This window comes from Octopus sinensis, linkage group LG18 (genome assembly GCF_006345805.1).
Source record: "Octopus sinensis linkage group LG18, ASM634580v1, whole genome shotgun sequence".
Lineage (NCBI taxonomy): Eukaryota > Metazoa > Mollusca > Cephalopoda > Octopoda > Octopodidae > Octopus > Octopus sinensis.
The window spans coordinates 48,152,535-48,176,905 of NC_043014.1; the positions used below are offsets into that span (position 1 = coordinate 48,152,535).

At 40.0% G+C, this 24,371-nt stretch overlaps 1 protein-coding gene across 3 annotated transcripts; it reads right to left on the bottom strand.

Moving 5' to 3' along the window:
* Positions 1–4,774: 4,774 nt before the first annotated feature.
* On the bottom strand, positions 4,775–24,249 carry LOC115221671 (mitochondrial inner membrane protease ATP23 homolog). 3 transcript variants are annotated; one of them, XM_029791873.2, is made up of 7 exons: positions 23,989–24,249; positions 23,415–23,653; positions 21,574–21,619; positions 20,671–20,752; positions 12,475–12,609; positions 7,819–7,908; positions 4,775–5,045 (listed from the first exon to the last, which is right to left on the bottom strand). In XM_029791873.2, the coding sequence occupies exons 2-7, from the start codon at positions 23,632–23,634 to the stop codon at positions 4,848–4,850; spliced, it is 771 nt and encodes a 256-aa protein (XP_029647733.1). In that variant the 5' UTR covers positions 23,635–23,653; positions 23,989–24,249; the 3' UTR covers positions 4,775–4,847. The 3 variants fall into 3 exon arrangements, with proteins under 3 accessions (XP_029647733.1, XP_036366902.1, XP_036366901.1); XM_036511009.1 differs by having other exon boundaries at positions 24,199–24,216; XM_036511008.1 differs by lacking the exon at positions 23,989–24,249 and having other exon boundaries at positions 23,415–23,890.
* Between the last annotated feature and the right edge of the window lie 122 nt (positions 24,250–24,371).

The window sequence follows — 24,371 nt, forward strand, 5'->3', positions numbered from 1 at the left end:
CTGAAAAAAATTTCCAAAAATCTTTGTCAAATTTTTTTTTCTAAATATGCGGAAAAATATGGACTTCGCATTTGCAAGCAGAGTTTAGTGTCCAATGAAGGAAAGGTATGCATAAGTGGGCTGGTTACACCCCTGACATAGGCCACAGGTTATGGTCTCACTTGGTTTGCCGGGTCTTCTCATGCACTGCATATTTCCAAAGGTCTTGGTCACTAGTCATTGCCTCGGTGAGGCCTAATGTTTGAAGGTCATGATTCACCACCTCATCCCAAGTCTTCCTGGGTTTACCTCTTCCACAGGTTCCCTCAACCGCTAGGGTGTGGAACTTTTTCACACAGCTATCCTCATCCAATCCCTCCACATGCCCATACCAGCGCAGTTGTCTCTCTTGCACACCACATCTGATGCTTCCTAGGTCCAACTTTTCTCTCAAGGTACCTTACACTCTGTCAAATATGCACACTGACATTACACATCCATCGGAGCATACTGGCTTCATTTCTTGCAAGCTTACGCATATCCTCAGCAGTCACGGCCCATGTTTCACTGCCATGTAGCATGGCTGTTCATACACATGCGTCATACAATCTGCCTTTTACTCTCAGCGAGAGGCCCTTTGTCACCAGCAGAGGTAAGAGCTCTCTGAACTTTGCCCAGGCTATTCTTATTCTAGCAGCTACACTTTTAGCGCACCCTCCCCCGCTACTGATTTGGTCACCTAGGCAACGGAAGCTATCAACTACTAGTTTTTCTCCCTGGAAAATGGCAGAAGTTGTTTTCAGAACATTTTCAGTGTTTATTGCTCCTGAGCATCTGCCACATACAAAAACTATCTTCCCAGTTAGCCTTCCTTTGATATTTCTGCATTGGGTACATCTTATAAAGTCTCTACCTACGCCTTTTCTACAGATCGAGCAGGGCTGTCTACCTGAAGGGATTTGTGGTTTGTCTGCCTTCCTACTTATTAGGACTTTGGTTTTAGCTAGGTTGACTCTAAGGCCCTTCAATTCTAATCCTTGTTTCCACACCTGAAACTTCTCCTCTAGTTCTGATAGTTACTCGGCAATTAGAGTAAGGTCATCAGCATAGAGGAGCTCCCAGGGGCATCCTGTCTTGAATTCCTCTGTTATTGCCTGGAGGACTATGACACATACATACATATATATATATGTTAAGAAAACGAAGATCATGTCAACAGCAGCCACAACAAACATCAGCATCAAGATCGATAATGAAGAGATCGAAGTGGTTGATGATTTCATCTTCCTTGGCTCCAAAATAAATCGAGATGGTGACTGCACCCCAGAAATAAGATGGCGGATAGTACTAGGCAGAGAGGCAATGGTCAGCATGAGCAGGGTCTGGAAGAGTAGAGACATCAGACTCGCTACCAAATGCAGATTGGTGAATGCAATTGTCTTCCCAATAGCAACATATGGATGCGAGACCTGGACACTAAAGAAAGCTGACCAGAAGAGAATTAATGCATTCGAACTTTGGTATTGGAGAAGACTTTTACGGATTCCATGGACAGTGAGGCTCACCAATGGAGAAGTTCTTAAGCAGATCATGAAAATGTCGCTAGAAGCTAGGATCACCAAGCATAGATTGGCATATTTTGGTCATATTATGCGGAGAAAATCCCTGGAGAAGGACATCATGCTTGGAATGGTCAGTGGCAAGAGAGGAAGAGGCCGACCAAGAACCCGCTGGTTTGACAAGCGGCCCAGGATAGAACTGACTACTGGAGGACACTGATCCATCAAGTAACCGAGTCGACTTTGACCAAGCGGATATATATATATATATATATATATATGTATATATTTTATTGTGAATGGTTTTGTTAAGCACTGTTGAGTTTTACAATTCTGTAAATAATAATAGTATTTTTATAAGCTTAAAGCTTATACTGATCACCAGGCAATGACTAAAAAAAATAGTCTTATAATATCTGTGCATATGTGTATAAGAATACATACATGTATGTGTGTGTGTAGATCTTGTACAAATACAATAAGTACTCTAGAATGTATATAGCAAAACTACAATCCTGAAACTTTGACCTAGATTCAATTCAAGGCTTCCTTTAATTCTGATAATGCTCTTCTGATAAGCATGAACATCACCAAATCTAGTTCACATGAATTTGATGAGTAGTGTTTAAGTAAGAAATGAAATTATAACAATAGTACATTAGTTCAGTCCCTGTTGTAGTTACTTCATTTTGTTTATCTTGGTGGCAGAGAAAAATGTATATCAAGTCACAGTTCACTGTTAAGCCTTACTTGCTTCTGTCACATTACTATTTTCAGAGGTGGATTAGCACTTTGCCTATCTTTTCATTCTGAGTTCAAATTCCACCAAGGTTGGCTTTACCTTTCATCCTGTGTGAGTGCAAATGTATAAATCATCATCATCATCATCATTTAGCATCCGCTTTCCATGCTAGCATGGGTTGGATGGTTCAACTGGGGTCTGGGAAGCCAGTAGGCTGCACCAGGCTCCAGTCTGATCTGGCAATGTTTCTACAGCTGGATGCCCTTCCTAATGCCAACCACTCCATGAGTGTAGTGGATGCTTTTTACATGCCAGACAAGGCTGGCAAACGGCCACGATCGGATGGTGCTTTTTACGTGCCACCAGCATGGGGGCCAGGCAAGGCTGGCAATGGCCACGAACGGATGGTGCTTTTTACGTGCCACCGGCACGAGGCCAGTCGGGACAATGGCCAATGTATGCATATAACCATTAATCCCTACACATTTTATACTAACTTACAAAATCAGCTTTATAATTCAAAGTAACTGAGATACAAGAAAGTTAAAAAAATACAATATATTAGTCAGCTAGTAACAGATTGTGGACAAAATGCTACCAGCTGAGAACTTTATAGAATATTCTATTTTAATATTTTTTTTGTGTATAGGTCACATGTGTGAACAGTACATATGGGTGATTTAAACTAGACATAAAAAAAACGAAATACATTTAACCCAAAGCAAAGAGATATGTAGTCTTTAAAGAGTGTCACATCTATTAACTGATGAGCATTCAGCTTCCTAACTCTAACATTAAAACAGAATTAAAAAACCCATAGCGTTCTTTGCCAATATTACAACTTTCAGGTTTACATGTTAAAAAACTGGATACAGTGTCCTACTTTTTAACAGCTGAGACATAATTTGTACACAATGAACATTTTTGTACGTAACTAAATCATTATTAGTGTTAATTATGTCTCCACAGTCTGTTATAAGAGGAAGTCAAAAGACAGTGTGCTGCTGGCCCAACAGAATGTAACAGACTGAGAAATGTTCTTCCAACATCCGTCCAAGTGCATGAATGTTGAAAGCATAACACTCAAACATGTTTATGATAAACATTTTAACCCTTTTCATACAACTCCAGGTTCATCATCATCGTTTAACGTCCGTTTTCCACGCTAGCACAGGTTGGACGGTTCGACCGGAGGTCTGAGAAGCCAGGGGCCGCACCAGGCTCCAGTCTGATCTGGCAGTGTTTCTACAGCTGGATGCCCTTCCTAACACCAACCACTCCGAGAGTGTAGTGGGTGCTTTTTACGTGCCACCGGCACAGGTGCCAGGTGAGTCTGGCATCGGCCACGATTGGTTGGTGCTTTTAACGTCCCACTGGCACGGAAGCCAGTCAAGGCGGGGCATGCATCAGCCACGTTCGGATGGTGCTTTTTATGTGCCACCAGCACAGAAGCCAGTCGAGGCTGCGCTGGCATCAGTCACGTTCAGATGGTGCTTTTTATGTGCCACCGGCACAGTAGCCAGTCGAGGCGGCGCTGGCATCAGCCACGTTCGGATGGTGCTTTTTATGTGCCACCGGCACAGGTATCACAACTACTATTTCCATTGATATTTATTTCGATGTTCATGTACTTGACTCAATAGGTCTCCTCAAGCACAGCGGGATGTTCTGGAATCCAAGGTACTTTGAATGGGCAGGGGCTATGCGGGACTGATGACATAAACTTACTGTTTTTAAGTAGTTTGAATTATAATCTTCCAACAAAATTTTATGTGAATTTGTTCCAAACCCCAGCTTAATAACGAGGAAGTTATTTTACTAAATACTTCGTTATTCTAAAAATTAATTGAAACAAAGGCAACATGTGTTGACAGAAATATAGCAAAAAACAAGGCAGCAAGCTGGCAGAAACTTTAGCAAAGTTAGCACTGTCAGTCTTCTTGTTAAGGACACACATGCGCATGCACGTGCACACACACAGACGTACATATGTGCATGCGCACACACACATACACACTTCCTGAGCTTTTGATAAGCAACTTGAACGCAGTTGTTGAATTTTATTAGAAACCAATAACTATATTTGTGATAAATGAGGAGTGGCTGTGTGGTAAGTAGCTTGCTAACCAACCACATGGTTCCAGGTTCAGTCCTACTGCGTGGCATCTTGGGCAAGTGTCTTCTGCTATAGCCTCGGGCTGACCAAAGCTTTGCGAGTGGATTTGGTAGACGGAAACTGAAAGAAGCCTGTTGTATATATATATGTTTGTGTGTCTGTGTTTGTCCCTCTAGCATTGCTTGACAACCGATGCTGGTGTGTTTACGTCCCCGTCACTTAGCGGTTCGGCAAAAGAGACCGATAGAATAAGTACTGGGCTTACAAAGAATAAGTCCTGGGGTCGAGTTGCTCGACTAAAAGGCGGTGGTCCAGCATGGCCGCAGTCAAATGACTGAAACAAGTAAAAGAGTAAAAGAGTAAATAATAATAAAAATATTTCAACACAATGTTCATTTTTAATAATAATAATAATAATAATAATAATAATAATAATAATTCTTTCTGATTGTTATTCCGAATAGCCATATAACTGTCCTTCCAAAAGTGCCCGATAATTATCCCTTGAAGCTTTCCTTGGTATTCTGCCAACCGGTTCCAAATCGTTGTAGCATTTATCAAAGACTTCATTCACAATTTCTAGAGCTGCTTCATTCGATATATTCCGAACAATAACAATGGATTTCACAGCTTGCTGTTTCACACAATCCTGTAATAATAGAGAAATTGTAGAATGTAGAAAAGCCACGTTTAACCCTTTAGTGTTCAGATTATTCTATCAAACATAAAGCTTATTGATTCACATTGATTTGAATTAATCGTGCATTATCTCATATCTTTAAGATCTTGATGGTGTAATTACCTAATGTAGAATAACATTGTAGGGTAGGTGTGAGGGCCTGGATCTGGTCAGTTTGAACATAAAACAGATTAAATATTTTGGCCGGATATGGCCAGTTTAAATACTAAAGGGTTAAAATAACCACAAGTGTAAAGAATATTATCTTTTATCTTTTACCGGCTACAACCAGACAGTGACCATGCTGGAGCACTGCCTACAAAAATTTTTAGACGAATGAACTGCTCCCAGTACTTATTTTGGGTTTTTTTTCCTAAGCACGGCACTCATTCTATTGGTCTCCTTTGCTGAACCACTCAGTTACAGGGAGGTAAACACACCAATACTGGTTGTGAAGCTGTGGTGGTGGACAAACACAGACATAAAGATACACACACATATATCCACAAATATATACACAACAAGCTTCTTTCAGCTCCCATCCACTAAATCTACTCACAAGGCTTTGGTTGGCCCAAGGCCGTAGCAGAAGCTACTTGCCCAAGGTATAAGGCGGCAAGCTGGCAGAATCGTTAGCATGCCGGGCAAAATGTTTAGTGGTGTTTCGTCTGCCATTATGTTCGGAGTTCAAATTCCGCCGAGGTCGACTTTGCCTTTTATCCTTTCAGGGTCGATAAATTAAGTACCAGTTACGCACTGGGGTCGATGTAATCGACTTAATCCGTTTGTCTGTCCTTCTGTGTTTAGCCCCTTGTGGGCAATAAAGAAATAAGAAGATACTTGCCCAAGGTGCCATGCAGTGGGACTGAACCCAGACCCAAGTGGTTGGGAAGCAAGCTTCTTACCACTCAGCCGCGCCTCCACCTGTATTATGAGGCTTTTTTTTGGAAGGGAGAGAGAAAGAAAGGAGAGAGGGAGGAGGACTCAAACTGAGGTCCTGGTTTAGATGCTTGCAGTAGGGTACAGTCCACTAAAGGTACCCCAGGACCGGATGATGATGTTAAACTTAGTGACACATTAAGTCTACCTTACAAGAGAGTCATGGCGGGATTTAAACTCCAAATACCACAAGGTATCTTCTACACTCTGCTGCTTCTGCCAATTCCCCACTCTAAGTTGGTGCTTTTTAGACCTTGGAAGGCAAAGTTGACCTCAGCAGGATTTGAACTCAAGATGAAATAAAAATGTACTAATTATAATTAGTACCCTTTAATTATTACAATAATTGTTAGCAATTACAAATAATTTCCAGTTGACACAATGAAAGCAATAGCCCAGCTGGAGCATCACCTTCAAGGATTTTTAGTTGTTTGATCTCCACCCCCAGGAATTTGGTATTTATCTAACCAATCTTCATTTAGTGAATGGCTAAGTCCACCTAAGAACGTAACTTGGCACTGCCTATAAATATACAGACTGAAACATGTAAACTTCACATAACCCCATGTCACCAAACTGAGTGGGATCGGCTCTGGGTTTAGGATAAAACCATCTCCCTTGTTTAAAAATGCCCTTATTTAAACTAATAACCTTCAACCATAATTTTATGTAAAAATATTTTAAGTTTTGTTCCAAACACCATATTAATTAATTAATGACAAAGTTAATTATTTTTCTAAATCTCTCAAAATGAATTGAAACATAACAAGTAGGCGTAGGAGTGGCTGTGTGGTAAGTAGCTTGCTTACAAACCACATGGTTCCGGGTTCAGTCCCACTGCATGGCACCTTGGGCAAGTGTCTTCTACTATAGTCTCGGGCTGACCAAAGCCTTGTGAGTGGATTTGGTAGACGGAAACTGAAAGAAGCCCGTCGTATATATGTATATATATATATATGTGTGTGTATATGTTTGTGTGTCTGTGTTTGTCCCCCCCAACATCGCTTGGCAACCGATGTTGGAATGTTTACGTCGTCGTAACTTAGCGGTTCGGCAAAAGAGACCGATAGAATAAGTACTAGGCTTACAAAGAATAAGTCCTGGGGTCGATTTGCTCGACTACAGGTGGTGCTCCAGCATGGCCACAGTCAAATGACCGAAACAAGTAAAAGAGCAAAAGAGAGTGTAGTTCACTAGGAATATAGTTGCAGAAAAATCCCCTTTGAGATTTAATTAAATTTTAAATCAAAATGGGTTTTTTCCCCTTGTCTTTTAACCCTTTCGTTACTGTATTTATTTTGAGATGCTCTGTGTTTCTTTCAATTACTTTAAATGTAACAAAGAATTCAGTAAAATAACTTGGTTATCATTCAGCTAGTGTTAGGAACATAAATTGTGACTAAGGTTTGGTGGAAGATTTTAATTCAAAACTTATGAAAATAAGACATTTGTACTCAGAGCTAGAGTCGGTTTCAGCCGGGTTGGTATCAAAAAGTTTAAGAATTGTTTCTGTTATATATTTTAACCCTCTTGTTACCATATTTCTGCTGAGATGCTCTGTGTTCCTTTCAATTACTTTAAATATAACAAAGAATTTAGTAAAATAGCTTAGTTATCATTCAGCTAGTGTTAGGAACATAAATTGTGATTAAGGTTTGGTGGAAGATTTTAACTCAAAACTCATGAAAACAAGACATTTGTACTATAAAGCCAGAGCCAGTTTCAGCAGGGTTGGTAATGAAAGGGTTAATTCAAATCAGAAAAAAATAAAGAAAGAAGAATTAAAATCCAACAGCCAACTGACCGCATGTTTTTGTTTGATGTTAAATGGTGAAGCACTTCCAGCAGACATGGCAGCCATAAAGGAACAATGCATGAAGTTGGCAGCACGAATCTAAGGAAAAAGGGGGGGAAAAAGAAAAATACAAAGAGATTAGATTTAATACAAGACACAAAGAAAAGAGAGAAAGAAGTTGCTTTTACATTTCTGTGTAACAGTCGTTGTGAATGGAATTGTAATGGAAGACAGAAACTAAGCGAAGGGACGAAAATAGAATCATCTCCTCCTCGGTTCTTTGTTGAACATCGTGTCTCTTTATCTTCAACGTTGTCGTCATTGTCATCATCAGCATCATCATCATCTCCACCATCACTGTCATCATCAGCATCACCTCTCCATCACAATCATCATTAGTGTTGTTGCCACCACAACTGGCATCAATACTATTTGCACCACCACCACCACTATCATCATCACCACCACCACCACCGTCATCATCATCACCACCACCACCGTCATCATCACCATTGTCGTCGTCACCACCACCACCATCGTCATCACCACCACCACCGTCATCATCACCACCACCGTCATCATCACCATCATCGTCATCACCACCACCACCGTCATCATCACCATCGTCGTCACCACCACCACAACCGTCATCATCACCATCATCGTCATCACCACCACCACCGTCATCATCACCATCATCGTCATCACCACCACCACCGTCATCATCACCACCACCACCGTCATCATCACCATCGTCGTTATCACCACCACCACCAGTCATCACCATCGTCGTCATCACCACCACCACCGTCGTCATCACCACCACAACCGTCATCATCACCATCATCGTCATCACCACCACCACCGTCATCATCACCATTGTCGTCATCACCACCACCACCGTCGTCATCACCACCACAACCGTCATCATCACCATCACCACCACCACCGTCATCATCACCATCATCGTCATCACCACCACCACCGTCATCATCACCACCACCGTCATCATCACCATCATCGTCATCACCACCACCACCGTCATCATCACCATCATCGTCATCACCACCACCACCGTCATCATCACCATCGTCGTCATCACCACCACCACCGTCAACATCACCACCACTACCATCACCATCGTGATCTCCACAAACTGCGCTGCTCCTTAAACTTCTAACACCACTGTCATCACTATTGCCACTGCCACCACTACCGCCATGTTAATCATTTATCCAAGCTGTTTTGGGCTGCACCAAGAAGAATGCTACGTTGTCTCAATGTTTCTCTTTTGTCTATCTTTTCCTTGGTTACCGTTGTCAGATCACAGAGAGAGAGCAACAGGAAAAAGGCAGAACAGTAGAAGATAACAACATGAAGACGACAGGAGATAGAAGAAACAGTAAGACAACAACAGCCACAACCCAGTTCATGCTGGCATCAGTTGCTTCAGAAGTCTCTTATTGCCTATCAATCATTCATCAAGAATTCCTGTGACAGTTTCCTCAACTCATTGAGATTCATTTTATCATGTAGTACTCCCTAAAACTCACTCACTATACCCTCGTGATTTCATTTTGTCATTCACTAGTCCGCAATACTCATTCATTACTTCATAATGCATCTGTGGTCATGAGCCTATATTAGAAAATATATTTTGGTTTATACATTAAATAATACGAAGAAATAGTCTTCCTTCCCCCAGCCTTATAGAATGTGGGGTGGCCCTGTATATCCTCTACAGCAAAACACCCATTCCTTCTCTCTGAAAGATTTTAGCTTCCCAGTATCTGGTATAAAGCCACCTCATTCTCTACTGTAACCACACTTAGTCAAAGAGGCTTTCTGTTAAGCAAGTTAGTCGGTAACCTCACTAGTGCTGGTGCCACGAAAAAGCACCCAGTACACTCTGTAAAGGGGTTGGCATTAGGAAGGGCATCCTGTTGCAGAAATGATGCTGGAATTGACACTGGAGCCCAATGCAGACCTCTGACTTGTCAGGTCCTGTCAAACCATCCAATACATGCGAGCATGGAAGATAGACATTAAAGCAGTGTTTCACAACCCTTGTGTAACCCTTAAGATAAATTACATGTCTCAAGGAACCCCTGCACAAAAAAAAATTATATACCATATCATCCTCATATATTTTCATCATAGTTCACATGGAAAATATCAAATATTTATATATATATATATATATATCGACACAGGGGCCGCCAGTGGAGGTGGCGATCGTGGATGATTTCCAGGCTCCTCTGGCCCGTGCCGGTGGCACGCAAAAAGCACCCACGAGACTCACGGAGTTGTTGGCGTTAGGAAGAGCATCCAGCTGTAGAAACTCAGCCATATCAGACTGGAGCCTGTCGCAGCCTTCTGGCTTCCCAGACCCCGGTCGAACCATCCAACCAATGCTAGCATGGAAAACGGACGTTAAACAATGATGATGATGATATATATATATATACACATATATACATATATGTGGTTATTGTATTTTTTTGAAAACATGATAGGTTAGATAGGATTATGTCTATATTACAATATTACAATATCCAATAATATGTTGTGCATGTCTTTCTCTCTTTCTTGCAGAACCCCTAGGAACCTTTTGCAGAACCATAGAGTTCTGGGGAACCCCATTTGAGAAACGCTGCATTGAAGGACGACGATGATGATGATGATGATATAAATCTATTTGTTCCCTATTAATCAGACATGAAAATAACATGATGGCAGCAGATACTAAATATTTCTGAAGTGAGTTATTATAAGCAACAGCTGTTAGGATATGGTGACCTTACAATATATGGGTGAGTGGGGAGAGACCAGGGTGTAAGAATGTAACTTTAGATGAAACAACAGTCAAATATTTAATCAGTCATCCTGTAGTTTCATTATTTCAAAGCTGCAAAAGGTTGCTTTAGTTAACAACTTAGAGAGAATAACATTTTGAATATTTTGTTTCAGTCACGCTGTCTAATTTAGCAATACAGAGCAAGCATCTGGTTAGTGTAATATCATTATTATTATTATAACTATTAAGGCGGCAAACTGGCTGAAATTTTTGCATGTTACTCTTTTTACTCTTTTACTTGTTTCAGTCATTTTGACTGCGGCCATGCTGGAGCACCGCCTTTAGTCGAGCAAATCGACCCCGGGACTTATTCTTTGTAAGCCCAGTACTTATTCTATCGGTCTCTTTTTGCCGAACCGCTAAGTGACGGGGACGTAAACACACCAGCATCGGTTGTCAAGCAATGCTAGGGGGATAAACACACACACACACACACATACATATATATATACATATATACGACAGGCTTCTTTCAGTTTCCGTCTACCAAATCCACTCACAAGGCATTGGTCGGCCCGGGGCGATAGCAGAAGACACTTGCCCAAGATGCCACGCAGTGGGACTATTATAACTATTAAGGCAGCAAACTGGCTGAAATTTTTGCATGTTGGGCGAAATGCTTAGCAGTACTTCACCCATCGCGACGTTTTGAGTTCAAATTCTGCCGAGGTTGACTTTGCCTTTCATCCTTTCGGAGTCAATTAAGTAAGTACCAGTTATGTACTGGGGTCAATATAATCGACTAGCCCCTCCCCCAAAATTTCATAGAAAGGATTATTATTATTAGTAATAGTAGTATAAGGTTGTCCCAAAAGTTCGTAGAAAGTCTTGGAAAATAATGGTCTTTATTTTGAGGAATAATTTTTGTTGTTTTTGTTAGTACTTGGCGAGTAAAAATTCAATTTTCGCAAGTGTTTATGAACTTTAGGGACAACCTAATATTAAGGTGGCAAGCTAGTAGAATTGTTAGCATGCCAGACAAAATGCTTAGCAGCATTCCATCCATCTTTGTATTCTGAGTTCAAATTCCACAAAGGTCAACTTCTGTCTTTCATCCTTTCAGGGTCGATAAATTAAGTACTGGATATTGTTGTAAAAAACCAGATTAATAAAGTCTGTTTATTGATTGACTTGAATATCCCTTGTGAAAATAATAGTTCAATAAAAGAATTTGACAAGTTCAGAAATATAAAGATTTGCTCATTGTAATTGAAGAAATGTAACATGTGAAGGCAGTTACAATACCTATTTCTTTATTACCCACAAGGGGCTAAACACAGAGGGGACAAAATAGGACAGACATAGGTATTAAGTCGATTACATCGACCCCAGTGCATAACTGGTACTTAATTTATCGACCCCGAAAGGATGAAAGGCAAAGTCGACCTCGGCGGAATTTGAACTCACAACGTAACGACAGACGAAATACCGCTAAGCATTTCGCCCGGCGCGCTAACGTTTCTGCCTGTTCGCCGCAGTTACAATACCAGTGATTGCAGGAGCATTAGGAATGATCAAGAAAGGAACCGAAAATTATTTGAGAAATATCCCTGGCTTACCATCCTTGCAAGAAGTGCAAAACATTGTTTTAACTGGTATATCATACATATTGAGAAGAGCATAACATTCTACGTAAATATTTTTTTTTACATAACTTTATATAATTTTGTAAATGAACAATCTGGTGTATTTATTTTCATGGCCTATCAATGTATACAGTGAGTTTCTCTGTCCTAAGAAGATGCTTGGCAAGAAATGAAAACAAAATTGAAGAAAGAAAGAAGAAAAAGCCACCACTTTGTCCTTACCTCAGTACATGCTAAATGATGGATGTTCATGAAGTCTACTTTAGCTCGGCAATAATCAAAAGCATGAATAAACTCATGTGCAAGCACATTGCAACACAACCACCGTTTCTTGGCTGTATTTTGACATACCACCACCTGAAAAGAAATATCGTTTTTATTTGATTAGATTCATCTAGTTGTGTTGGTTGATTAGGGTGGCGAGCTGGTAGAACCGTTAGCACGCCGGGCGAAATGCATAGCCATATTTCGTTTGCCGCTACATTCTGAGTTCAAATTCTGCCGAGGTCAACTTTGCCTTTCATCCTTTCTGGGTCAATAAATTAAGTACCAGTTACGCACCGGGGTCGATGTAATCAACTTAATCCATTTGTCTGTCCTAGTCTGTCCCCTCTTATGTTTAGCCCCTTATAAAGAAACAGATTGGGATCAGGGTACTACAATAAACTACCTCTTATCAGATACTCTGTAGGAGCTCTGAAGCATCTGGTACCCACCAAATTTTTTTTTAAATAAATAAAAACAATACTTCCCATGCAAGTACTGGTTCACTGGCTCTGAATGGTGGTTTTACCAACAGCTGCCAGGTACCAGCAGGGATCAGTTACTTACGTGTTGCATTCATACAGGTACAAAATAGAATTTCTGGAACCGTTGGTTCCAAAACATTATCATCATTGTTTAACGTACGCTTTCCATGCTAGCATGGGTTGGACGATTTGACTGAGGACTGGCGAACCAGATGGCTGCACCAGGCTCCAATCTTGATCTGGCAGAGTTTCTACAGCTGGATGCCCTTCCTAACGCCAACCACTCCGAGAATGTAGTGGGTGCTTTTACATGTCACCGGCATTAGGGCCAGTCTAGCGGTACTGGCAACGGCCACGAAAAAATCATGTTTTTTTTATGTGCCACCTGTCCACTGACACAAGTGCCAGTAAGGCGGTGCTGGTAACAATCACGCTCGAATGGTGCTTTTTACGTGCCACTGGCACAAACGCCAGTTAACCGCTAGCACCATTTTGAAGGGTTTTAGTCAAACAAATTGACCTCAGGAGGACTTTTTTTTTAAAGCCAAGTACTTATTTTATCAGTTCCTTTTGCCAAACTGCTAAGTTACAGCATCATAAACACACAAACACCAGTTGCCAAGCAATACTGGGAGAGGGGGACAAACACAGATACATATATATACACAACGGACTTTTTCCAGTTTCCATCTACCAAATCCACTCACAAGGCTTGGATCAGCCTGAGGCTAGAGTAGAAGATACTTGCCAATGTTGAGGGTACAAATACAGACACATAAAGATACACACACACATAATATTTGATGGGCTTCTTTCAGTTTCCGTCTACCAAATCCACTCACAAGGCTTTGGTTGGCTCGAGACTATAGTAGAAGACACTTGCCCAAGGTGTCACGCAGTGGGACAGAACCCGGAACCATGTGGTTGGTAAGTAAGCTACTTACCACACAGCCACTCCTGCAACTATATTCAGTTTAGTGTGTAAAAAATTAAGCAGTGAAGCATATTAAAGTATTATTAAGTAATGTATATATTTTGTATTGGAAATAGAACATGTTGTTAATTAGAATAAAGAGAATTTGTAATAATGTGTGTTAATTGCTATTTAATGAAAGTCGCAACTATCCAAAATGGATTGTTGCTTCTTAAAGTACAATATTATATTTTATTTTACTGCAATTACAATACCTGAATGTTATTAGGTTAATAAAACTGGTTCTTTATTTAAATTATTTGTTTTCTTTTATTTTCTATCTCCCTCATTTTTACTGTATTCAGAATATTAATCCGTTTGTCTGTCCTCTCTGTGTTTAGCCACTTGTGGGTAGTAAAGAAATAGGTATTTTGTCTGTCTTTATGTATATGTGTATATATATGGTTTCACAGTAGTGTGGATTGCAATCAAACAAAAATATATAAAACTACTAAATAAACTAGAACAACATTGATTGAAAGCCTGCTTCTGTGTGAATGACAAGTCACACAGAAGCAGCTGTGAACACAGGACATTGTAAGTCTGTGTGTATATGTGAATTAGTGTCAGTGGCACAAAAAAAGCACCCAGTACCCACTGTGAAGGGCATCCAGCTGTAAAAACCATTGCCAAAGCTGATGTGGAGCATGAAGCAGCCCTGTGGCTCATGTCAAACTATCCAACCATTGGCAGTATGGAAAATAAACACTAAATGATGATGATGATGATGATGATAAAAATGATCTGTGTCTCCTTATCTTGACAATTATAAAGAAGCTAATTGTGGTTGTTGGCAGTGCCATGTAAATGGCACCATGAGTCATGGTTGTTGCCAGTGCCACTCAAATGGCACCCATGAATCGTAGTCATAGCTGTTGGTGGTGCGATGCAAATGGCACCCATGAATTGTAGTGGTGGTCATAAATGGTACACACCTGTGAATTGTAGTCATGGTTGTTGCCAGCGTTATGTAAATGGCACCCGTGCTGGTGGGATGTAAAAGTACCCATTACACTCCTGGAGTGGTTGGCATTAGGAAGGGCATCCAGCTGTAGAAACCATGCCAAATCAGGCAGGAACCTGATGCAGCCCTACAGTTCATCAGCTCCAGTCAAACCATCTAACCTATGCCATCATGGAGAGCGGATGCTAAATGATGATGATGAAGCTACACTGTCATACAAGGAGTTTCATCTATTTCCAATCTTCTGTGAAAACATGTCTGACCATGGGGAAATATTACTTTGTTTGGAAACAGGTGAGGGTCGGCAACAAGAAGGGCATCCGGCTGTAGAAACTCGTCGTCGTCTTGTTTAACATCCATTTTCCATGCTAGCATGGGTTGGACGGTTCGACCGGGGTCTGGGAAGCCAGGAGGCTGCACCAGGCTCCAGTCTGATCTGGCAGTGTTTCTACGGCTGGATGCCCTTCCTAACGCCAACCACTCCATGAGTGTAGTGGATGCTTTTTAAGTGCCACCAGTACAGGTGCCAGGGTAGGCTGGCAACAGCCAAGATCGGTTGGTGGTTTTTATGTGCCACAGATGACTCCTTTGAGCTTCTGCCTACCAAATCCACACACAAGGCTTTTGTTAATCTGGAACTATAACACAAAACACTTCCCCAAGGTACCACAATGGGATTGATCCTGGAACCATGTGGTTGGGAAGCAAACTTTCTATCTACAGAAAAATGACTGCAACTATGAACTCATGTATTTATAAATCATCATTGTTTAACGTCTGCTTTCCATGCTAGCATGGGTTGGACGATATGACTGAGGACTGGCGAACCAGATGGCTGCACCAGGCTCCAATCTTGATCTGGCAGAGTTTCTACAACTTGATGCCCTTCCTAACGCCAACCACTCCGAGAGTGTAGTGGGTGCTTTTAAAGTGCCACTGGCACGAGGGCTAGTCTGGTGGTACTGGCAACAGCCACATCCGAAAATGGTGTTTTTTACGTGCCACCTGCACAGGAGTCAGTCGTGATGTGAAATGATGTTTCAGACGTCAGTATTGTAGTACAAAAACAAAGTGATTATTGTACTCTGTTTCAATATGACATCATTTACCAACCAGCTTTAACTTTAAACTGTGATTAATATGCATCTGTTTAAAGGTCGATTTCTGGAGAAGAGGCTTGGTATTTCAACATTGTGTTTGTGTATTTATGTTGATATGGACAGAAATGTTGAGGGCAAATCTAACTGGGTTAACTATGTACTATTGACTGATGGTAGATAGGTTGGTTGATCAGGGGGTAGGTTTGGGAGAAAGTAGGGAGGAGTGTGTGGACAGGTAAGATAGAGAGGTGGGCAGGTAACTAGATGGGTATGGCAGATAGTAAGGTATGACAAGTTGACAGGCGGCAAGCTGGCAGAATTGTTAGCATGCTGGACGAAATGCTTAGCTGTATTTCGTCTGTCTTTACGTTCTGAGTTCAAAATCCACCAAGGTCGACTTTGCCTCTCATCCTTTCGGGGGGTCGATAAATTAAGTACCAGTTACGCACTGGGGTCGATCTAATCGACTTAATCCGTTTGCCCTCTCTGTGTTTAGACCCTTGTGGATAGTAAAGAAATAGGTAAGATAGAGAAGTGGGCAGGTAACTAGATAGGTATGGTAGATAGTAAGGTATGATAAGTCGACAGACAGGTAATTCAGTAGGTAAGTATGTAGTGTGTTTTTAAGTTAGCAGTTATGGTTGGGTCAAGCCAAGCTAAGGTGAACCCCAAGAGTCATTGCAGTGGAATTGAACCTATGACTCCCTAATTGAGAAATGAACCTTCTTACTATTCAGCTCTGTTGTACACTTAATTATATATAGACGCACAAACATAAACAAGCCTTGTGAGTGTATTTGGTAGACGGAAATTGAAAGAAGTCCGTTGTATATATATATATATATGCGTGTGTGTGTTTGTGTGTCTGTGTTTGTCCCCCTAGCATTACTTGACAACCGATGCTGGTGTGTTTATGTCCCCGTTACTTAGCAGTTCGGCAAAAGAGACCGATAGAATAAGTACTGGGCTTACAAAAGAATAAGTCCCGGGGTCGAGTTGCTCGATTAAAGGCGCTGCTCCAGCATGGCCGCAGTCAATGACTGAAACAAGTAAAAGAGTAAAGAGAGTATATACATACAGAGGCATATGCACGTAGACATAGATACATCCACACACATATATATGCATACACAAAGAAACTGAAAGTAACCTGTCATATATGATATATCTATATGTAGGTGTGTATGTGTAGGTTTGTTTACTTTTGTAGTTCTATGAAAGCCACAAGCTATGATCAATGTTGTCACTTCTGTCAAGAAACCATCCATTCAGTTTAAGCTGTCAAAAACATGTGAAATAAGAGATCCAAGAAACAACAGGAATGGCAACTGGTAGGTTTGGGAGAAAGTAGGGAGGAGTGTGTGGACAGGTAAGATAAAGAGGTGGGCTGGTAACTAGATAGGTATGGTAGATAGTAAGGTATGACAAGTGGACAGGCGGCAAGCTGGCAGAATCGTTAGCATGCTGGGCGAAATGCTTAAATGACATGTCTGTCTAACTGATGATAGCATGGGAAAACAGACAAAAACACCCCAACCAAAAGAATACACAAACGCTCACGGGACTGCAGGTGGTTGGCCTGCGCCGATGGAAACGCGACTGGCTCGCTATCTCCAGTCAACTGGCGCAGGACCGTCGTGCGTGGGCTGCCATGGTTCACGATGCCTCAAGGGTGGTAGAAGAAGCCAACTCAACCCGCCCAGGGTGAATGTCGCCACAAGTAAGTACAAATGCACACACAACATGGTTTATAGGCACGTCTGTGCCGGTGGCACGTAAAAAGCACCATCCGATCGTGGCCGTTGCCAGCCTCACCTGGCCCCCGTGCCAGTGGTACGTAAAAAGCACCATCCGACCGTGGCCGTTTGCCAGCCCCGTCTGGCACCTGTGCTGATGGTACACAAAAAGCACCCACTACACTCACGGAGTGGTTGGTGTTAGGAAGGGCATCCAGCTGTAGAAACACTGCCAGATCAGACTGGAGCCTGGTGCAGCCTTCTGGCTTCCCAGACCCCAGTTGAACCATCCAACCCATGCTAGCATGGAAAGCGGATGCTAAATGATGATGATGATGATGATTTTAGCATGCAGTCTACTACAATCCACAGGCTATGCTAAATTTCATGATTCAGGTTAGGGTTAGTGTTAGGATAATGTTTAAGGTTAGAATTTAGGACAAGGGCTAAAGTTAGGGTTAGAGTTAGACTGCATGCTAAAGTTTAAATAGCCAGGTAGACCACATGCTAAAGTGGTTCCTAATATTCTAGGGTGGAATTGAATCGATCAATGCTGTTGGTTCTAACATCACAAATGAATATTTTCTTAAACAAACAACTTAGTACATTGTCAAACACTAAAATCTCGGAGTTTTCATATTAAAAACATTAATACCAAATAGCATAAAATTTAAACTCTATATTCCTCGGTTGTATAGTGGTAAGTATCCCCGCCTGTCACACGGGAGACCGGGGCTCGATTCCCCGCCGGGGAGGCAATTTTTTTGGCGTGAGGAAGGGCATCCAGCTGTAGAAACTCTGCCAAATCAAGATAGGAGCCTGGTGCAGCCATCTGGTTTGCTAGCCCTCAGTCAAAATCGTCCAACCCATGTTAGCATGGAAAGCAGACGTTAAATGATGATGATGATGATGATGATAATGATGGGAGTAGTCTTGTAAAAAGTTGTATGTACATTATTACCTGACACCCAACTTTGTCTAAGTTATGATTTTTCAGGTGTTGCACCTTTTATGGGATTCATATTTTACCTCAAAATTATTAGAGTAAGTTATTATTAAGTCCTTTAACCCAAACAAAGTCATAATAATAATACAGCAGGAAGTTAACTTCAGCAGCTCATCTTGCTCCTCTTTATCCTATTCCTGTATTATTATTATTATTATTAGTATTATTATTATTATTATTGCACGCCAGGCGAAATGCGTAGCCGTATTTCGTCTGTCGTTACGTTCTGAGTTCAAATTACGCCAAGGTCGACTTTGCCTTTCATCCTTTTGGGGTCGATAAATAAAGTACCAGTTTCCAACTGGGGTTGATGTAATCGACTTAATCCCTATGTCTGGTCCTTGTTTGTCCCCTCTATGTTTAGCCCCTTGTGGGAAGTAAAGAAATATATTATTATTATTATTATTACTATCATTATTATTATTACTATTATTATTAATATTACCATTATTATTATTATTACCATTATTATTATTATTATTATTAATATTATTATTACTATTACTATTATTAATATTACTATTATTATTATTATTATTATTAATATTACTATTATTATTATTATTATTATTATTATCAAGGTGGTGACTGGTAGAATTGTAACTACACTGGACAAAATGCTTAATGGCATATTCTGCGTTCCAATGCTATCAAAGTTGACTTGAACTTTCGTCCTTTTTGGGATCGATCAAATGAACACCAACTGAGCGCCGGGGTCAATGCAACCAACTCCCGACACGTCAAATTGCTGGCCTTGTGCCAAAGTCAGAAAATTATTAATAACTGTGGTTCAAGGGACGTAACTCTGAGAGTAGCGTCATTTTAGCTGTTGCAAGTCCTGGATTAAGCTGCTCTGTTGACTGACCTATAATCAACGACGTTCCAGCCATTACCACCCCATCTTTTATTCAGACAGTAAAGCTTGAACTACATCAATCAATGTGTCTTTCCCTTTTTATGAAGGTCAGAGTATGCAGTATGAGGGAGCTTTGGCTGCTAATGTTTTCTAGTGACAATAAAGAAAATAGACACAGGAGTGGTTGTGTGGTAAGAAGTCTGTCTCCCAATAACATGGTTCAAGGTTCAGTTTCATTCCGTGGCACCTTGGGCAAATGTCTTCTACAATAGCCCTGAACTGACCAAAACCTTGTGAGTGAATTTGGTAGGAGGAAACTGAAAGAAGCCTGTTGTATAATATATACATATATGTGGTGTGTGTGTTTGTCCCCCACTATTGCTTGATTACCAGTATTGGTTTGTTTAGGCCTCCATAACTTAGCGGTTCAGCAGAAGAGACTGATAGATTAAGTACAAGGGTTTAAAACAACAAACAAAAAGTACTGGGTTCGATTTGTTCAACTAAACTTCGTCCCATGTTTTCCTGGGTCTACCTCTACCACAGATTCCCTCCACAGTTAAAGATTGGCACTTCTTTACACAGCTGTCCTCATCCATACACATCCCATAGCCATACCAGCGTAGTCATCTCTCTTGCACATCACATCTGATGCCTCTTATGTCTAACTTTTATCTCAAGACACTTACACTCTGTCATACATGCACACTGACATTGCACATCCAGCGAAGCATACTGGCTTCATTCCTTTCAAGCCTACACATGTCCTTGACCATCATAGCCCATGTTTCACTGCCCTGCAGCATAGCTGTTTGCACACAAGCATCAAACAATCTGCCTTTCACTCTGAGAGAGAGGCCCTTTGTTGCCAGCAGGAGAAGGAGCTCTCTGAACTTTGCCCAACCTGAACTTATCTGTATGGTCAAGAATCCTGCTTTGCAACCATGTGGTTTCACAGAGCAGCACCTTGTATATATATATATATATTCATATATATACACAAATGTAAAACTATGAAATGATAAGATATTCACCTGATTTTGTTGTGGGTCATATCCTCCATTTACATAACCAACACAAGGTTCACAAGCAATATGGCGTCTTAGGTTGACAGGACTGGAAATACAACAAGAAACATTTTCATTTCACAGAATAATTATATTTAAATAAAATAACATGATACTTATTGATCTATCTATCTATATATATATATATATAGTTAATCCAAACATGAAAACATAAAGAGAAAAGACAACAACACAAGGACGTGGAACAAATATAGTATTATTGGGTGCTCAGGAAGGAAGGGAAGAAGGAGGGTTTAACGTTTCGAGCGGAGCTCTTCGTCGGAAACATAGAAGGAAAGATCCAGAGAAAGGAAGACAGAGGAAAAAAATCGCCAATGCACCCCGTCCAATGGATGGTGCTGAGTTGTCAAACATTTAAACCAAATTTTCTCAGAACAACTTGTCCGACCGTCCCATAGGCCTCCCCTTTAAGAAACACTGATTTAATCTAAATTTGAGACACCAGCAAAAGACGGATTTCGACTGATGTACTTTCGTCCTTTTGGGGTCAATAAATAAAGTACCAGTTTCGCACTGTAATCGACCTAATCCCTTTGTCTGTCCCCTCTATGTTTAGCCCCTTGTGGGCAGTAAAGAAATATATATTGTCATACACATATGGATATACTTTCACATACCCTCTACACAAGCAAAGGTGACAAACTGAAAGTAATTAAGAAAAATCACAAAACAGACACAAGACAATGACCTACAGACACGAAAGATTGGACATGTGGTTGGGGTAGGTTAATGAAAATGAACTGTTTACTAAAGTCCAGGGATGACAGCAGACACTTGACCTTGATCTTTGTGATCATAAATTATGTTATATTAATTAAATGAAATTGCCTGTAATAATGTTCATCTTACCAACCATGACGTTTCAAAGCTCTTAAAAGTAATTTCACCATAGGATCTACATTTAAAAGAGAAGAAAGAAAAAAACAAATGAATTTTTATACAAAATTGCTTTTCAGTCTGTTGGAAAATAATATCATGGTAGAATAATACAGTACATAGTGTAATAAAGGTTAATGGACAGGTTTGGAAAGACTAGAAAGGGAGTGGCAGAGAGTAATATTAAGCAGCTAAAAGAGAAGCTAGATGTAAGGTGTACTAAACAAAGGAAGAAGCAGAAAGTAAGTTTTGCATACATTCTGTGAAATTTCAAATTTCTCACCCTCATTTTAAATTTAAATTAATACATTCTCTAACTGGCAAAACCCACTGCAGTGAATTATTTTCTGCAATGTCATTTTTACTGGTAATTTAGCGTCCAAAACGAAGACATTTGAATAGTAACCACAAGTGTAATAGGTAGAACTATATACAGATTCGACTTTGTGCAGACGTCCTAGTATATAGTTCTGCATATTATATTTATGTGGACGGTCACACCGAAGATCTACAGACATTTACGTAAGTAAAATTAAGTAATATGTTAATAGTGAAACATGTATGTGAAATAATCCATATTTTTAATGCTTTTCTTTTTTCTTGCTCAATAATGTTCTGGTTGTTTGCTAAATTTTTCTTGAGAACAGTTCTTAGTGTAAGACCATAGTGGATCAACTTCTAGCATAAGGGTCGTCCACATAGTGGTCATCCCTCTCATATGTATACAATAAAATTTTACTGAACCTTCAAATTTTTATATGCTAGACCACTTGTGTGAAATTGATGTTAATTAAATTAATATCAAATTTCTCACCCTCATCTTAAATATATATATATATATATATATATATATATATATATGACGGAATTCTTCATTAAGCACGCCATTTAACCCCTCACGCCTTTTAATATTTTTGCGAAATTGTATTCTACAGACGGGAATTCATGCGATTATGCAAAAACAAAACATAAAAAGGTTTTGGTGTGTGATCTAAGGGATATTCAACCGTTATTTTTAGCACATCTCACAACCACCTTATACCCTCCTCGTTTGTTTGTCAGTTTGGACGGCTCGAAGCTACAGTAGAAGACACTTGCCCAAAATGGCACTCATGGGGACTGAACCCGGAACCATATAGTTGGGAAGCAAGTCACTTACCACACAGCCACGCCTGCGCCTATAGTACATTTTGTTTATTTTCTTCGCCGCTACAGCATGGCCAACTGAACCAATGAATGAATGGAATCAATAAAAGAATAACGTTTGTATACAGATCGTTATTTTATCAATACTAAGTTCCAACATCGGTAGCCAAGCACAAAACTTTAGGGACAGGAAATTAGATTGAGTGCCCTTTCCCAAGGGCATTAGGGGTAAATGTGAAAGGAATTACTTTTATCCAGTTCATGGAATAGCGCTCTGATGAATTTTGTCACCCAATATTATTAGACCTTTATTTCTCAAAAAACTTTCACCCCCCATCTTCCATTCTTTGCTTTCTTTTAATACAATAAACGACATTACAGACCTTGTAAGACATATGTCGCAGAACAAAAGGTAAAAGTACTTGGTATAACGAGACTTGAACATTAAAAGTTTAAAATCCCATTATTAAAGTCCCTAACGTCTTTGACAGACAATGACAAACTGTATGTGCTGCTTGGTCTTAAAAACATTGCACTATCGCGTCTCGTCAATGAACAAGGTCAACCCGGCATCGCATTCCTTCTTCGTTTAGTTTAATTTCATTTCACAAAACATTACTTAAGAAACATCAGAAATATCAGAGGAGTAGAAAATAATGAACACTCACGATTTTCCACACACCATGTCACATTAGCCTCACACTTAAATTTCTTTCCTCGACCTTCAGTCCACATTTTTTCCCAGAAAGTTTTCCTTCTGGCACTCGCTCTGTCTGGATAGAAATTATATCCAAAATCCTCTGCGTGTTCATTTGATTTATACCTCGATGTATCAAACGGGCTCGCTTCTCCATCATAGTTATTATTATTTGATGTCGATTCGGTCATTTTAAGGCCAACTTGCTACCTATGAAATTAAATAGAAATATCTCCGTTAAAGATGCAACCACTCAAAGCATTTGTCGCTGTTCTTCTAAATCTGTTCAAAATTTATAAACATTATTTCGTAATTTAATCGGCAGATCCTGAATATATCTAAGTCTAAGATTGTTTAGTAACTGGAACCTTTAATGGTTAACGAGTTTATATTTGCTATGACACGACGAATGAGTAAATATTACACAGGTACACGTGCATGTGCGTGTGTGTGTATATATATATATATATATATATATATATATATATATATATATATGTAACTGTTTATATTCAATTATTAACAAGTTTATTAAAGTTACTTACAAGTATTTTTTTTTAAATAAGGTATTTAATTAAAAGAAGAAAGCCAGTGACGATCAAAGAGATGATGTATTGTAAATAAATGTAATTTCATTAATTGTTGTTAGCGAAACTGAAAGTTTTTTTGGTGTGAAAATATTAAAATTAGCCGCTGACTTCATCATTCTTGTTGATATTTAAAATATATATCTGTTTGACAAAGAAAAGGTTTACTTTGTAAAAGATATACACATGACCCTCAGATTTACTAAACAGAAAGAAACATCCCACGCGAGTTCACATGTTGAGATTTACGGTGTTGGATAAACTAAGGGTCTTCTATAGAAATATTCCTGGCAGTGAAAAAGGAAAAAACAAGGAAACGGACTTTTTTAAACAACGAAAAA